Consider the following 17133-nt stretch of genomic DNA (forward strand, 5'->3'; position numbering starts at 1 on the left):
CACACATGAAAGAGCTGCTAATTGCATTTGATGGCGAGGGCAATTCAGACAGAATCCTTAAATGAACAGTCCTCAGTTTCAAGGCCTCCCCAGTTTTAGGAGGAGGCAAAAACGCACAAAACCACTGCAAGTATATCATCAGCAAGTGAAAATATATGAGGAAAAAAAAAGACTGTTTTAATCATGTCTGCAGCATGTCTCCCCGTATCTCGAGATAAAAGCAGACACTTGATAAATATAAAGGTTTCCATTTATAACACCAGTCCCTATTTTTCTCCAGTATCAGCCTAATGCTAAGACACCGCTGTCTCTAATGTGACCCCATTTATTCCCTGAATTGCACTTCATTAAATGCTACCTTTTGGCCATGCTATGGATGGATGAGAATCAAAGTCAGCAATGCGGCAAGTTTAGAATAATAAGATCTCTCCAGCCCTGTCTCCCTCGCTGACCGAACCTGGGGTACATGCACAAAGCCAACTTTCTAAAAATCATCAGCGGGGAAGTAAAACACTGTCCTTTTTTTTCAAATTGAGAAGGACATTTCAGAAACTGTGGCACCAATTGTGGCAAGCGGGTTTAGTGGTTTGCACTCTCGTCTCCCAGTTTGAAGGTCCCGGCTTTCGTTCCTGGATCATGTGGGTCTCTCCGTGTGAAATTTGCATGTTGTCCCATGTCTGATTTAGTTTCCTCTGGGTGCTCGGGTTTCCCTTATCAACTGAACCCCAGAGATGTCGATAAGTCATTTATTTCAGTACTTGATTTCAGTAGAAGCTATGATACTCTTATTACCGTATTTTCCGGACTAAAAGTTGTCCTTTTTTCATAATTTGGCTGGGGGTGCGACTTATACTCAGGTGCGACTTACATACCAAAATCTATAATTTCACAAAAAGCTAATCGCGAGCTAAAAGCTAGATGGCCATGGCTAGAGGAACGAGTTCACAAATGCGAGCTTGAAAAACGTGATGCCGGGAGAGGCTTGTCCATGGTGCATTTACGCATCCAGGCCCAGGTAGTTGCCAAGGCTGGTGCGACTTATTTGTTTTTTTCTTCTTCATTATGCTTTTTTTAGCTGGTGCGACTTATACTCAGGAGCGACTTATAGTCCGGAAAATACGGTATTATTATTAGTTAGTAGTATAGTATTAGTAGTATATACATTTAAATTCAGCAAAAAATGCGACTTGTTGACATCTGCTTCTGCGTGCATTCAAAGACTCAGTTCTTTCGCTTACATATACACAGGTGCATTCCAAACTACCTACCCAACAAAAGCCCTTTATGCCAAATACAGCCTGCCTTATATTTTTTTTCCTGCACCGGCTCATTACAGCCAAGTGGCCAAGCTAATTATCATCTGCGTCTGGAATGCCTCAAACTTGACATTTGATTGTATTTATCCACACGTGCCACAAATTGCCACTCAAAACTCACTCACCCCCGGGCCTTTCATGTTGATTTTTTTTTTTTTTTTTTTTTTTTCTTAATCCAAACTCCTGCAAAAGGGAATGCATTTCACTCGCAGGATCACAATTAGGCCAATTTGTTTTGAATATGTAACGACGTCATTACCATCCGAAGTGAATTAGTGCAGAGACTGAAAGGTCAGTTTGGAAATTTTCCAGTCGGTTAGAGCCAATCACATGAGATTTAGGAACGCCAAAGTGCTGCGCAAAGCCCGCTGAATACGCGAGCGCGAGTGACATTGATGATAAAGGTAACTCGTTTTCCTTAAAGTGACAAAATGGGAGGGATACTTTAAAATGCCTGTAATGAGTTCTACTCTAAATCAGCGGTTGTCACACAGTTGTACTTGAAGTCCTCTGCTCTTAGTCGTACTGTCAATAACACTTTGCCTCTGGCTGTTTTCAAAGGCCTTGTTCGGGTTGTGGATCACTAACATATTGGGATAGTGCCCGGATTTCAGTGCAGTTGTGCCGGGAGCCGCGCTGCTGGGGCTGTTGACTGTGGGTGACCAGTTGACATCGACAGCAAACAAGACTTTTCCTCGACTCGTTGCTCGAGTGGGAGGATTATGGCTGTGTAGAGTGGAGCCAGAGGAGGCGGGAGGAAATGGGGGGGATTGGGAGGGGGGGGGGGGCAGCCGTGGGGTAGTGATAAATAGAGAGATACAGAGAGATGGGGCAGGGATAACATGCCGGCTGATCGTTGGATAATCTCGAACAGCGTGCTCTAATTAGAATTCTTATGATACAATTTGGTGGTTGTAATTAGTGGCGATGGGCTGGCTCCTCTCCACGAGCCTTGTTAGTGGAAACACAGCTGTGTCAGAGCAGAGCACATACACTCAGCTCCGTCAGAGAACCACAAAATAACACTACTCCCCTCTCTCTCTCTCTCTCTGACTCTGTTTCTCTCTCTCTCCCCTTGCTCCTCCTCCATAGCTAAACTTGGTGTCCAGCGTCACCATGTCAAAGAACCTGCCCTCAGCGTCGCCCCCAAACTTACCTCAGACGCCAACCACGCCCACAGCGCCCATCACGCCCATGGCGGCGATGCCACAGGTGCCCTCTGTGCTGGGAGGGGCCAACGTGCCCAGTATGGGAGCTATGCGCAGACGCCATGTGGACAAGTACTCCATGCCCTTGTCGTCTGGTAAGAACAACTACACAGCGTGGCACCTGCACACACAAACATGAACAGACCTTTGAACTTGGACGTCTCTCAACTTGATTAGTCTCAAGGTCTTTAACCTCTTAACCCGCACGTGAACCAAGCACGTTTTCTCCAGTTTGGTTTAACCAAATCTGAAAGCTGATTGGCTGAGAGCATGCCGCCTCATTTGAATCACTTTTTGGTTTTTTTTGTCACATTTTTGTCACATTTTTGTTATGTTTTCTTACTTATTTGTCGCATTTCTGTCCATTTTTTTTCACCTTTTCATCACATTTTTGTTACTTTTTTGTCAAATTTTCATCACTTTTTTGTTACATTTTTGTTTCTTTTTCATTACTTTTTTGTCAAAATTTAGTCACTTTTTCGTAAATTATTTTGTCACATTTTTGCAACTTTTTTGTCAAATCTTGTCACTTTTTCGCCATATTTTTGTCACCTTTTCAGCACATGTTTGGTGCATATTTGTCACATTTTCATCATTTTAGTCTCGTTTTTGTCGCTATTTAGAAACTTTTTTTTTAGATTTGGGTAAAGCCAAACTGTTGAAAATGTGCTTTGTTCAGGTGGGGGTTAAGAAGTTAATACACATCCACAAGGACGCACTGATGCACTGCCTTACTGTAACTTTTGTCTGAAATTCATATCTGCTGACCATGTATTTTCCATTAAATTAAAATGTCTTATGCAAACTTGTTGAATTTGCAAATGAACCGCCTCCACCCTGGGCACTGCACTATAAATATTGCACATCGGATAATGGCTGTAATTGATTCTGAACACACACAAACATGGCGGTGCATGCGTCAGTAAAACATGCTGACATAAACACACAGCCCTGGCCTTGTGTTGGTCTAACTCAGTGAGAGACGTCGAGTGGGTTTATAAAAGCACGTCTGTGTTTAATCACTCTATATGTAAATAGACAAGAACTTCCTCTGTGCATAAATAATACATAAATGTTAATTAAGTTCAAATAATAGTGAAAAATACAATATTTATTACATTAAGACATTCCATGTATTAGGCTTTGCATTTTAAACGGTCTGTCTTTGATGTTTATATTTACTCTCAGTGTGTTTAGTGTGAAGACATAAATTATTCACGTTCACCCTAACTAACTACATGGATCTCATTTTATGGATGTATTAGTGTTTAAGATCTCTCGTGAGAGAGATTAATTAAAAATGCATTTTGTTAGACATGGAAAATGTTGATTTGATGTGCCCCCTCTCACCCCCTCCCTCCCTCCCCTCTGTTTCCCCCCTCCAGCCCCTCCCCCTTTTTAATTTGATGAAACCTTAAGCAATTTCAATACCTAGAGGAATAAAATTTACCAATTATTTCAGGTGGTGACACAGTATTTATTTTTCCAGAGATTGCCCCAAACTACGAGTTTTATAAGAACGCAGATGTCAGACCGCCATTTACTTATGCAACCCTCATAAGACAGGTGAGTGGGAAATAAATTAACTTTGCCTGATTAGATTAAAATTAATTGCTGCATGAATCATGGCAGCTCTCTCTCTTGCTGCTTGGTCCATTTGTGTGTGTGGTCTCGTTAGTAAACCATTATTTGATGTCATCTCATTTCAGGCTATCATGGACTCTGCCGACATGCAGTTAACGCTTAATGAAATCTACAGCTGGTTCACGCGCACGTTCGCTTACTTCAGGCGCAACGCTGCAACCTGGAAGGTAATCTTGATGCTCTTTAGCCTCCTGATCTCTCACCCTGACCTCTTACTCGTCAATCACCTTTGACTTTGGGTACTTTAGACGTACTCGGATCACACTAGCTGTAGGATGTGACTTTGTCTAAACTGGGCAAAGCAAATGACATCATTTAGCGTAACAGATTTTGATTATGACTTTTTTTAATGTTCTCGTAGTAGTTTTTTCTGTAGACCTATATCATTATACTACAGGCACTCCTATGACACGTAGGCAATTGCAGGCGAACACGATAATATCTGCCTGTGAAACTTGCTGTATAATAAAACAAGAAATCAGATATTAACATTTAGCGAGCTCTAAGTACTCATCCCCCTCCTTTAACCTCTCAGCGCAATAGAAACCCACTCTCCCCCGTTATTTATTTTTTCCACCATTACGCCTTTTCTGTTGGAAATGACTGCCCAAAGAATTATTCAGCCTCAGATATCGTTTTCTAATTTAGTGCAATTAATAGCAGAGGCTTGGCGTGAAGAGGAGAGGGCTCTGACGCACTAATTATACAGCAGCCACTCCATCATCAGCACCTTTTGTTAAGAGAGACACCCCTCCTCCTGCGCCTGGAACCACCTTCCCTCGCATATCATTGGTTAATTAGGAAGAAAGATGGCGGCTTGAATGTTAACCAGCTCGTAGGCCCCGTGAGCCGAGTGGCGGCGGCGGCGGCAGCGAGGCCACGCGCGCACACAAAATATATATAGACTCGCAGGCAGGGGTTAAGGGGGGCGCTCGCGTGGAACTAAAGACGAAGGGAAGTGAGAATTGGCCTGTCATGAAAAAGACACTCTTTATTTGCTTACACAAAAGAGCCCATTTGTATATCTGTCCATACAACTTTATTGTCCTGTCGCCTCGCACAAAGATGTTAAAAATGTGCCACCCCCGCCCTCACTCCACCCCGTCCCCCGTGTGTCACGCGTTTGAGCCGGAGTGTGTCGGCCTGCTGATAAAGGAAGCCTCAGCTCAGCATCACTGTCCTCTGCTGTTTTATCCCCTGGCCCCTGTGCGTCGTTTGTTATAGCGCCTTTAGCCTTTGTTGCCCGGGCAGGAGGGGGAAAGGGAACACTGGAGGGACGACTCGCCCAACGCAGCCCCTCATCTGCATGCAAGCCACGGCGCAAGCACTAGATTTAGCAAAGTGAATTAATGTGGATTTGGGATGCAAATGAGCGCATGGGTGTGTGTGTGTGTGTGTGTGTGTGTGTGTGTGTGTGTGTGTGTGTGTGTGTGTGTGTGTGTGTGATCACCCATTCAGGAGGGAATGCAAAAAGATCGGTGCCCTTTTCCAGTTTGTTAGGTACAGTGCGTGCAAGTGTTTGGACCAGACGCGTTCGTTCCAGGTTGTCACATTGGTTGAAACATTCCCATTACCGTTGTTGTTCAGATCACAGTTACTTTCTGGTTCAAAAAAAAAAAAGTGAGAGTCAGAAGAAGATATGAGAGTTATATCTGCTTCCCCTACACAATAACCAAGGTGATCTATTTACAGCCCCTGCTCCACAGCGTCAGCATTAGTGTGATGATCGGCGATGGACTCGTGATTAGATTAACACTGAGGATTTGTTTAAAAAAAGGACCAAATGAAAGGTAGTTTAATATCGAGGCTTGGTCTCGTGCGTTCAAAAGAGGGATCCACCCCCCCCGCCGCCCCACATCTCCTCTCTTTCTCTCTCCAGAAGCTTATTACGTCTAACTATATAGCATGCATAATAAAACTGCTCATTTGCTCATTAATATTAAAATTATCATATTCAGAGCCATGGGCATTAAGATCAATCAAATCCTGGGATTTTCAGGTCAGATGCAAGATCTGCTTATGAGTTTTTTTTCTTCTTCTTCTTTTATTCCGATTCCCTTTTTACTTGGGGATGAGCAGTACACAGCGTGCTATGAAGATGATAAATATGGACTGCAGGAATATTAAAGCCAAGGCTATTATTGGTGGAGTTTGACGGGCATCGTGATAAATGGTGAACGTGTCTTTTAGTTATTCGTATATTATTTTGGAATATTATGGTATATTATATTTTAAGTCATGATGGTGTGAAGTGTTAATTGCGTGAAGTGATTTGCTGCTTGGACACCTGGATGTCAGATAGAGTTCAGGCTAATCCTGGAAGTGACACACACTGGGGCTCCTGACGATTGTCTTTATTCTTGCCATACTGTCATCTTCACTGCGATATGTCCATTAAGAGAAATGCTTTTGTGGAGCAGAAAGGGTTACTGACATCACCATTATCAAGGCCGGCATTACCACTTCTGTCACCAGCATAAGCCATTCGCTATGCTGATTACCTCCTTTTAGCCTACTTACTCTGATTGATATGTACTGTGTGCAGGACTTGTAAGAACATTCACTCTCACTCAATTTTTACTAATTAAATCAATGATGCGTGAATGTTGAGAATTTCTTTAAAATGCAATGAAAAAAAAAAATCAATTTCCAGGGCCCTTTTTAGTGACGGTTAATGGATAAAAGTGATTCATTTTAGCCTCGCTCTGACCTGTCTGGCCTGTGTCTGCAGAATGCTGTTCGCCACAATCTGAGCCTGCACAAGTGCTTTGTGCGAGTGGAGAACGTGAAGGGCGCCGTGTGGACCGTGGACGAGATGGAGTACCAGAAACGCAGGTCGCAGAAGATCACAGGGTAAGACCGCGTCACCTCTGTTTAAATCTGCTGCTCAGCGGCTCTGAGCAAGACTGGGATCAAAGAGATTCAAAAGCAACTTCCGCCGTCTGCCAACCCATGTGCATACAAACTAAAAAGTGCAGGGACAATGAATTAGAGATATTGAATACATATTTAGTGTAATACACAACGTCCATGAAATGTACTACATGAATCATTAATGGGTAATGTACATGCATATGAGAGTTCATTTATTCATAGTGCCATCTTTGTGCTTAGATTGTCTTTGTAATTAACTTATTTCCTTACTGTAAATATATACTCCTATATACAGTTCACAGATATAATTATTTGAAAATTACTCTCGTCCTCTGGTCTTATTTCTTGTCTTTTGTGTGTGTGTTTTTAGAAGCCCTTCACTTGTCAAGAATCTGCCCTCCAGTCTCGGTTATGGAACTGCACTAAATGCCAGTTTACAGGTATCAACACTCAGCCTTGAACATATCACACTGCAGCTGTCATTGGACTCACAGACCAAACACTTTCTAACCAACTTATTGTTTATGTCGCTTTGTGTCTCACTATTTGTTGCTCTGTCCTTTCACACCTCCGTGCCTCTCTCTGTCTACCTCTCTCTCACTGTCAGACTCAGAAAGCCACCCTGTGGTCGCAACAGGAACCAACTTACACCCGTTCGCTCTCTTCTTCCTCTTCTTCCTCTTCTTCTTCTTCTTCTCCTCCTCTTGGCTGCGTCAGACACCCGTAGATTGATAGCGGCATGTGCAAATGCAAGGGCATGTGCATTAATATTTATCTAAGCTGTCATAAATGATTTGGCTTCATAGTGTACGCCGGCGAGGTGCTCATGGCAAAAACTTTAAAAATTTAATCACTGTATATAACTTTAATGCGCAGCAGGCGAAAGTGTCAGGAGTTTTTATTATTTTGAGGTAAAGTTTGGGGGACTTTTTTAATAGCCACACCACACAAGAGTATATGAATGGCACCTGGGGGAGGCGCTTGTCAGCAAAATGTCTCAGGTGAAAAAATACCTTGCAACAGAATAAAATAATGGGGACTTAGACACGTGTGTTTTAATAAAGACTTTGTTCAATATTTTAGTAATCTTCAACATTTTTCTGACACCTGCAACTCTCTTTAGTCTGCTCCTACAGTATTAGCTGTGGACATCACTTCTTCACCGACTATGTTTGTTTCGCTCTAATCAAACATTCATCCTTCTTTGCATAACGCCACAGTTGAAATCCCCATCTGTGTGACAATGCTTAATCTTGTTTTTACCCTGTCTCTTCTTTCAGGCGGCGCTGGCAGAGACCTCCCTGCCTCTGCTCGGTAACCCCGGCCTCATGAACAGCTCCGCTGGGCCTATGGGCTGTCATGGGCTGCTGGGTGGAGACCCGTCTGGTCTGGCTGGTAGCCCTCCTGGTCTTCTGGCTGGCAGTCCTCATGGCCTCTTGGGGGGAAGTCCTCATGGTATGATGGGAGGCAGCCCACCTGGTACTCTAAGATGCAGTCCTCCATCTCTGATGCAGTCTGCACACGATGAGCTCAACGGGACACTCGACCACCTCGACACCAACGGACACAGCAGCCCCGGCTACTCCCCACCTGTACATATGTGAGTACAGAACTCCAATACAGGAAACGACTGGTTGCTTTCAGATTGTAGAACGATGAGGACGTCATCCTTAAATCGGGCCAAAACTAGTACCTATGTATTAATGAGGAGAATCATATATCTTAATCTGCGACAGTAAAGATTGTTTGTGCACTTTATCTTTTCACTGTATTCACAAAGAATGAGCAACACAGCACAAATAGACATTGGTCATTTAGAATACAATGCATAAAGTCACTCATCTCATCAGGAGATGTGAGTAAATAACAAAGTGATTTCTTCTCTATAGTCTGAAATATCAGTTACCTTTTAAGCTTTCCTCACTCTTATGTTTTTGGAAGCACATTTTAAACACCCACTTCTCTAACCATTACTCCATCTCAGATCACTCTGTGGCGCTGCCTCACACTTCACATTTTTATGAGCCCTTCTTTCGACTGGAATCCCCTCCGCCCCTGTACGCTGAATCCACTTACCATCTTTGTGCCCTTTGTTAGTTTAATTGCCTGATATTTAACCCACAGTAGCAGTATTTTCAGAGGTTTGCGAGGACCTGAGGGCAAGGTTCAATTTACAGCTTGTCTCTTTTTTCCTTTGTACCGGAGGTGATGCTGATGTTTTGGATCACACTTAATTCTGGTCTATAAATAGTCCAGATCACGCGTTCCTCTTTAATTACAACCTTGTGTGCATTACGGGGCTTTAGCTGTGATATTTTATGCAGGGCTGTTCCTATTAATATTTAGCAGCCGTAGCATTAATTACTTTTTAAATCTCTTCCGTTCTCCTGCCATCTCTTTGGTAATGCCACTGTGAGGAAATCAGGAGTTGGACCTAATGCCATATACACAGAGACCAGACATGGGGACATACTGCCCATTTACTGTGACAAACACTCAGATATTATCCATTTATGATAGGTTTTTGTTGTCCGTCAAAAAGCCTGTGTTCGCAAGTGCATTTGGAGATGGAGAAAGGACGCCGCCCTCTCCCTGCGTGAGAGCAAAGTGATGTTTAGCTCGCCTCCATACATTAATCTAGTTGGACGTGTTTACCGCTTCCTCAAATGGGGAGTTAAGTGAAGCAAATCTGCTCAGTTGCAGACAGAATCCCGGTGTTGCCACTCCCAGAAGTCATTTAAACTTTTAGAGCCAGCCCCGACCTCCCCCCTCCTGTGTTTAGCTCGCACTGTCTTGACACAGACATGACTGGTGGAGTAACGCTCGGCTCCCCTCCTCTCCCCTTAACCCGTCCGCGCACTTCCTTGTACACAGCCACGACAACCTCAAAATGGAAGAGATGTGTTTTTCATGACCGGAGATGGTTTTTAAATAATGGAACGGCTTGTAGCGCCAAAGCATCACCTTGAAGGCCTTTTTTCTCGTGAGAGGGGGGGGGGGGGGGGGGGGGGGGGGCTCCGCGGCATAAGCAAAGTAAATCCAAGCAATTAGGCCATGGCTCTCTTTCAGTTTGCCTCGCAGTGCAAAGGTTAATGCTATCTGCTAAAGCCCCAAAACCCGGATCGCCCCGGGCCATGCTAGGCAGCGTGTTTACATGTTCACCCTTAGGGGTACACTTCAAAAAGCGAACGCTCTCGAACGCAGGGAAAGTGAATTAACCAGCACTTTATCACTGAGGCTTTAGCAGAGGAGAACGTCTACTTATTTTGGGTCGTAGCTTTCATTAGGGCTGAAACAACTAATCAATTACAACTAAACGATTTTTGAAATAGTTGACAACTATTTTAGTAATCGATTAATAATTTTCTAGTAAACATAAGCTCAAATAGGGCAAAAATGACATGAAAATTGTATGTTTTTGTTTGTTAAGTTAGGGTATGTAGTGTTTTGTACATTGAACATTTCATAAACATCTGTCTGTGTCTCATCCAATCATACAGCAGTATTAGCACCAAGTGCCGCCAACAAACACTCACTTTAAGTTTACTCCATCAACATGTCCTTAAAGCCACACCGCGTAGAATTTTACCTAAGAAATCAAATTGAAATACAAGCATTTATTTTATGACAGATATTTTCAAACAAACATGTGCTTTTTCTGTGAGCGGTTCCTAAGACATAGCTGTAACTTTATCGGGAGTGGGGACGTCTCCAGCTCGTCTCCATGGAGATGTCGACTAAAGGCAGCATAATTTGACATTTGAATAGGTTAGGTTAATCGTAAAAACAATCGGTAGATTGATCATTAGTTGCAGCCGTAGCTTTTATATTGCTGGATACAATACCAATGCAAAAGCAGATTATGATGATAGTAGGGCTGAACGATATGGACAAAACTTCGTAGCTCGATATTCATGGCAGATATCTCGATATTGATACGATATACACATGGGTTAGGTGAAAACTAGGCATTTTTCCAGAAAAATAAAATCATGAGTGCAGTTTTATTGATGTAAATCTATATCGTTTATATCTTGCTTTTTCGATTTCAATATTTTGAATGTTCATATCTCGATATAAATGCGATGCCGATATATCTTTCAGCCCTAGATGATAGTTTGTTTATTGCCAATTCCTCTAAACAACCATGCCTAATCTGTGTATCTGTGTGAGATTATTATTATTAGTAGTAGTAGTAGTAGTAGTAGTAGTTGTTGTAGTAGAAGTAGTAGTAGTTGTAGTAGTAGTAGTAGTACCTCATTAAGACAACTCATGTTAAGACAACTCAACATGTTGAGATTTATTTTGTGTTGTTCTACAGTAAAATTACACAAAACAATATGGCCGCATCCTTAGCAGAATTGTTACAGTGCAGCGACGTATAAAGTAAAAGAAAAAAAAAAAACAATAATCAGGACGAGCCCTGTCAGGCCTAATTGCGCCTTGACCCGCATCTTTGGTCCACGTTAATGAACGAGCCTTGGTGAGAACTTCTTTGATTGTGCCCAAGGATCTCCTCAGCTCCAACTTCCTGCCCCCCCCCCCCCCCCCTCACCCTCGTACCCCCCACCCCTACCCCTGCACCTTTCCAGACCCCCCACCCCACCCACCGCCATTACACCCACGGACTAATGACCTTATTTGCATCCCTGGCATACCTCCGCATGATTGCTAGTGCTAATCCTCGACTGATGTCCACACACAGGCACACACACACACACACACACACGCGCATATGAAAAGCATATTTATTACAGCGCGAAGTCCGGCGTTTACTCCTGAGTGACTCAATAATGGCATCTGGCTATTAAGCACTAAATGGCTTATCCACATATTTTTAATAAAGTGTCAGGAAGAGGGAGCTCGGGCCGGCGGTATGTGGCGCCGCATATTTCTCTCTCAAAGCCTCGCAAACACCTAATGAGCTGCATATTAAAAGCACAGGAGAAGCGGGCGAGACCTCCGCTCCCCTGATCTGTCGCACACACGCCGCTCGATCAATTTGCCAGGGTGACGCACGCGGCCAGCACCCGTCGCCCCGGCACTATCACTCGCTTTGACCTATTGTGCTTAAAACAATGTCCCAGCGTCGCAGAGATTTGACTGAATGACGGCTGTAAATTCATCATAGAACGCCCCACTACTCCATGTGCCTCAGTGTTCCCAGTGTAATTGTGTGAACTTCAAAATCAAACAAATTACCATATTAATCACTATTCACTATTTTATTACCCGCTCACTGAATCAATAGTGGTCGGATTAGCAGTCAACAAAACCAGCATCCAACAACGATAGATAGAGATTATTTGTATTTTGGCATTTTTATGTAAATAAAACGGCCAATTCCCAATGGATGAATGAAATGTCCTAAAGCAAAACATTTAATTTCACAAATACCCTGGATAACAACGTTAATGGCAGTAATGAATAGTTTATAAATGACAAAGTAGTGAATTTGTTATTTGAATTACACTGCACTGATGAATTTCACAGATCCAATATTTTTAGTTTGTCCATGTGCTAGTCTCTTTCTTATCCCAGGTCTGAGGTGCTTCCCCTTTGCCTTCTATAGCCCACTGTATGTAAATGTAAAGCAAAAGCAGAAATATTCATTAGCTCTTGCATCCTGCTAAGATCTGCCCCCTCTGTTCGTCCCGGCACATCAGAATATAAATTTACAGTATTTGGCTGTGAATATTAAAGTCATCTGTACCTTTTAAAATTCTTTTCAAATTCAAAGGGCCTCCTCCTCCTCTCAGGAGAACAGCTCCGCGGCGCGTCCTAACACACGCCACTCCATAAGCCAGCCCCGCTCCCCACTCCCCTCCTTCAAAGTCCAAGGGGATTTTCGGATGCATCCGATGTGTCAGAAATAATTAGGTTTTGTCAGATTTATCATCGAGGCACAAACCCCTCTCTCGACTTGGGTCCCGGATCACGGTGTGCCTTGTTTGTATGTGACAGCGATATTATTCTTGTTAGTGGCCCAACACCACTTCTTCCGCCCACGCGTGTGTTGTGGTGAAGGCAGAGGCGTCCGGAGCACAGCGGTTCAGCTCCTGCGCGGTGCTTATTGACAGTGGCTAAAGATATTCATCCATTTGGAGTTAAAAACATGTATCATGGTGTCCGAGCGAACTGCCTCGGCTCAAGTTGATTAATGGCAGAACCTAGCTGCCGGTTTTTCCTCTTGAGGAGCGACATGCACAGCCCCTGCATATTAACGAGTGGCTGCGCTTTCTATTAACTAGATAAAAAAGCCTCTCCTCTGCCTTTGCTCCAGGGGGCTCAGGGATGAGAAATTCTCCATTATTTATCATGTGCCCTGTTTTTTTTTCCCTTTTTCCTTTTTCATGTATTTCAACCTGGTGTCATCAGTAAACTTTTAAATGCCAAACATGTCTGGAACATCACAGCTTATCGGCCTTACAGGGCCCTGTTTTTCATGCAATTTTTATGTACTTACTTACAGTAGACATGAGGCATCATGTCGAATTAGTGTCTACCAAACAACAAGAATGCTATTTTGGAAAAGATAACACATGTCACTGATGTTACAGCCCTTTCTATGCAGCTAAATATTTAGATGCTGGGCAAATACAGAGAATGTAATTCACAATGTACTAAAAGATTCAATTGTATTAAATGAATTGAAATGAAGTCATAATGGGTCTGTTTGTAACAGTAAGTTTGTTTGTCTGCAGGCCGCAGATTCACGTGAAGGAGGAGCCTCTGAACATGGACGATGAGGACTGTCCGATGTCACTGGTGACGACAGCCAATCACAGTCCAGAGCTGGAGGAGGAGCGTGACCTGGAGGAGGGGAACTTATCGGAGGACCTGGAGTGACTAGGCCCAGGCTGTGGTGTCCTTCACCTGCCGCACAGCTCTCTCACAGACCTCCTAAAACCACTCCACAAAACCACTGCTGACTCTCACCACTTGGACTATTTATTCAGCATGCATACGGACGGTGAAGCTCCACAGGAACTGTCCTGCAGCCCTTTGGACGCCCAAACGCGACAGGCATTAAATGTCTGGTAGACTGACTCTATGTCATAGAGATGGCGTGGCCACACACAGGAAAGAATGGACTTTCGGATGGGGAAAACGCAAATGAACAAAACAAGTTGAGCTGAAAGCTAGCGGCCTCATATACTGCCAAAAAGGAAGACGTTTATGTTTGTGAATAATCCAACCTACAGTAGTTGTTAATGTCAAAAGACAATTGCTGGTTCAATTCAAGTTGTTGCTCTGTCCTCATTTGCACAGGAGTAGTCTCAGAACTTTGTGTCACTGCCTGTATGTTGCTACTATTATAAAACAGTATTATTATTTTTTTTCCAGCTTTTTATTATTTCCAGATACATTTCAGCACCACCAACTGTAAATGCCATTCCCCAGACACAGAACGGCAGTACCAAGACTGTCGTTGCAACTGTCCAAAACAAAGTGAGCAAAAAAAAAAAAAAGATTAGCTTCTATTTCTGATTAAGTCAAAGGGTTGAGGGAAAATGAATCCTTTATCATTAACAAAACAACTGTATTTCTGCATCACTGTCTCGCTGTTCTTCTTACCTCCTCGTTCGATAGCTTTGTCTACCTGCAAACAGTCACAGGCAACAGCTAGAAACCAAAGCCAACACTAGCAATGGCCAATAGCTTATTGACAGAAGCCGCCAAACTCCACTTGGTCCGTCTTCTGTGACTTTAAACTAGTACAAAGAAGAAGAAGAAGCTTTTGTTCCACTAACTACCTTCGACAAACCTCTGGGATTGTTTCGTTTCGCCCTATACAAAGACAAAGAGAGAGGGAACATTTTGATGTGTAATTTGACTTGTCCACTTTGGGAAATAGAGCTTTTTTCTGCCAGATGTATTGTAGGTTAAAAAGTGACGTGACTTTTGATTAGACTGGTAGAGCGCAGCTAAAAAAAAAAGTGGATTCTGACCAAAACTAAACATTTGTGTATTCAATGGAAGTGCAGAGTCATTGTGTTATTGTGAAATCCATGTTTTACTTTCTTTTTTTCTATGCATCAGACATCAGTGTTTTATTTTTGTTAAGTTCTATTTTTTTTTTTTTTTTTTTTTCTGGTGATAATGTAAAGTGGGTCTGTCCAAATGCTAACGTCTTCATTCCATGGCGTTCTTTTTTGTTTCGTTTTTTCTTGTTCTGAGCCGCATTGTAGAAAACCTGAAAACACCACTAACCAAACAAGTAAAAATATCTAGCAAAGCCAAATATGATAATAATTTCAAGCTGAAATGACGTGGCTTGGTTACAGTGTCAAAGCAATTAATAATAGCCATGCAGACGGGGATCTCTAAGGACAAAAGTCACCTATTTCTAAGGTGATATTTGCTTTAAATCCATCAGATCCTTACTACATTCACTCACTATACACGGAACTGCTATTTATATGTAGGGACTGTTTTTTTTTTTTAATTTAACACAAGACTTGGCAAAGTCATTCCCTCATTCACACACACACAAAAAAGTTGTTGCTTTAATGGTCATTTCTGTTTTCAGTAAACCAAAGTTACACAAAATTCTGCCTCCTCTGGGATGGGATAAGGAAATCCAACACAAGACAGAGACTTACAAACACGCAAAATTGTAACAGTAACAAATGTACAAATGAGCAAAACGGCTGGTGCTCTGACCAAAAAGGAAACACTGTACATTGTGTTGTTTTTGAGCCCAAATACCCAATGTAATAATTATTAACATGCACTAATTAATGACATATTGTACTGTGCAACAGTTTTAGTTATGTATCAAAGTGCTTTAATATGCTTTAATATATATATTTTTAAAGTAGCTTTATTTTTTTTAAGAAATCTGTTTTAAAACAGTACTAAGTGACTCATGCCCCTAGAGGCCATAAGCGCCACTGCAGGTGTCGTAGCATGTTGCGTTTTTTTACTCATTAATTGTCCAGAGAGTAAATACTACGCTGACAGAAAAGACAAAGGCAGAGAGGGATATTGTACATCCAGTTACACAATGGATATATTTTTTTTTCCCCTCAAACCTGGCTGTAAATAGTGTTTAAGTGGCGCTAGTCCGCAGTTAGCTTTGCCCGTTAGCCTGTTAGCTTCTTCCATGATTCCATTAGTGTGTATTGGTGCCTCTGACCCAGTGCAGCGAAGTTGCAATTGTGGTGTTCTGACTAGAGACACCAGGGGGAGATGAAAGACCCCCCCAATCATCCCATTAACACTTGTATTACCCCCAGAGGGACTACGGAAAGGATTTATTAAGGTAAAACAAGTTACTTAGTACTGCTTTGATCGATTCATTGAAGATTTTCATTTTACTCACTAACAGAACAAAGGAGACGTTGTAGTTTACAAATGGGATTTCAATTTCGTAAACCTTCCATGGAATTTGCATCAACACACTGCACTAGAAGATCTTCCTGTCTTCACTCTCGGTCTTTCCCAGTCTTTTTTGCACACACTTTCATTCATTCCCCCCCAAGAAATGACCAATGACTTTCTTGGGGGGGAAAAATACGCCTAAAGCTCTTGCACAGTACTGAACAATATGCTATTTACAAAACACAAACAGAACATGACGCTTTAAGTCCAGGAACAAAACGTATCCCATCATTGCTTAGCTGGGGGTCGGCAGAACGACTCGGAAGACGACGTTCCTAATAAATGTACCACACCAAATAAAAATAAAAAAGAACGCTGCGTCTTTTGACTAACAAAAAAAAAATACAAAAAAAAAAAAAGGGTTCTTGTACCACTTTCCCAAAAAATGGCTTCTACCTCTGCACCAAACCAATTCAGAACAATGACCACAGATTGCACGAGTTATTGAGCACCACTCAAGAGCTGTCGATGTTACACTTTTTACTACGCTTGTCTCATAGGAACGTGGCTCGCACCAAAACACCAAACGTTTACATTCCCGGCATCGAGATATATACGGAAAGATCGGCATTGTATTAGGGTTGTCCTCAAACATTTTGTTGAACGGTGATGATGTATAGATTAACCTGTAAGGGACTATTGTGTTTTTTTAAAAATGCATGTCTAAAAATCATTTGGTGGACTGGGAACACAAATAATAAAAA

General features: G+C 42.4%; 1 protein-coding gene across 10 annotated transcripts in view; it reads left to right on the plus strand.

Annotated features, from left to right (window-relative positions):
- Nucleotides 1-15859, plus strand: part of foxp2 (forkhead box P2) — a gene marked incomplete at its 3' end in the record, with an annotated part of 93362 nt that extends 77503 nt beyond the window's left edge. For 7 of the 10 annotated variants that reach the window (XM_079552415.1, XM_079552421.1, XM_079552424.1 and 4 more), the window contains 7 exons: nt 2409-2619; nt 3987-4090; nt 4234-4335; nt 6900-7021; nt 7413-7482; nt 8323-8642; nt 13747-15859. In XM_079552415.1, coding sequence (XP_079408541.1) covers nt 2409-2619; nt 3987-4090; nt 4234-4335; nt 6900-7021; nt 7413-7482; nt 8323-8642; nt 13747-13891 — 1074 coding nt within the window. Of the gene's footprint in view, nt 1-2408; nt 2620-3986; nt 4091-4233; nt 4336-6899; nt 7022-7412; nt 7483-8322; nt 8647-13746 lie in introns of those variants that run through there. The other 3 variants (XM_079552420.1, XM_079552422.1, XM_079552423.1) reach the window with 3 other exon arrangements.
- Between the last annotated feature and the right edge of the window lie 1274 nt (nt 15860-17133).

Source organism: Gobius niger, assembly GCF_951799975.1.
Source record: "Gobius niger genome assembly, chromosome: 2".
NCBI lineage: Eukaryota > Metazoa > Chordata > Actinopteri > Gobiiformes > Gobiidae > Gobius > Gobius niger.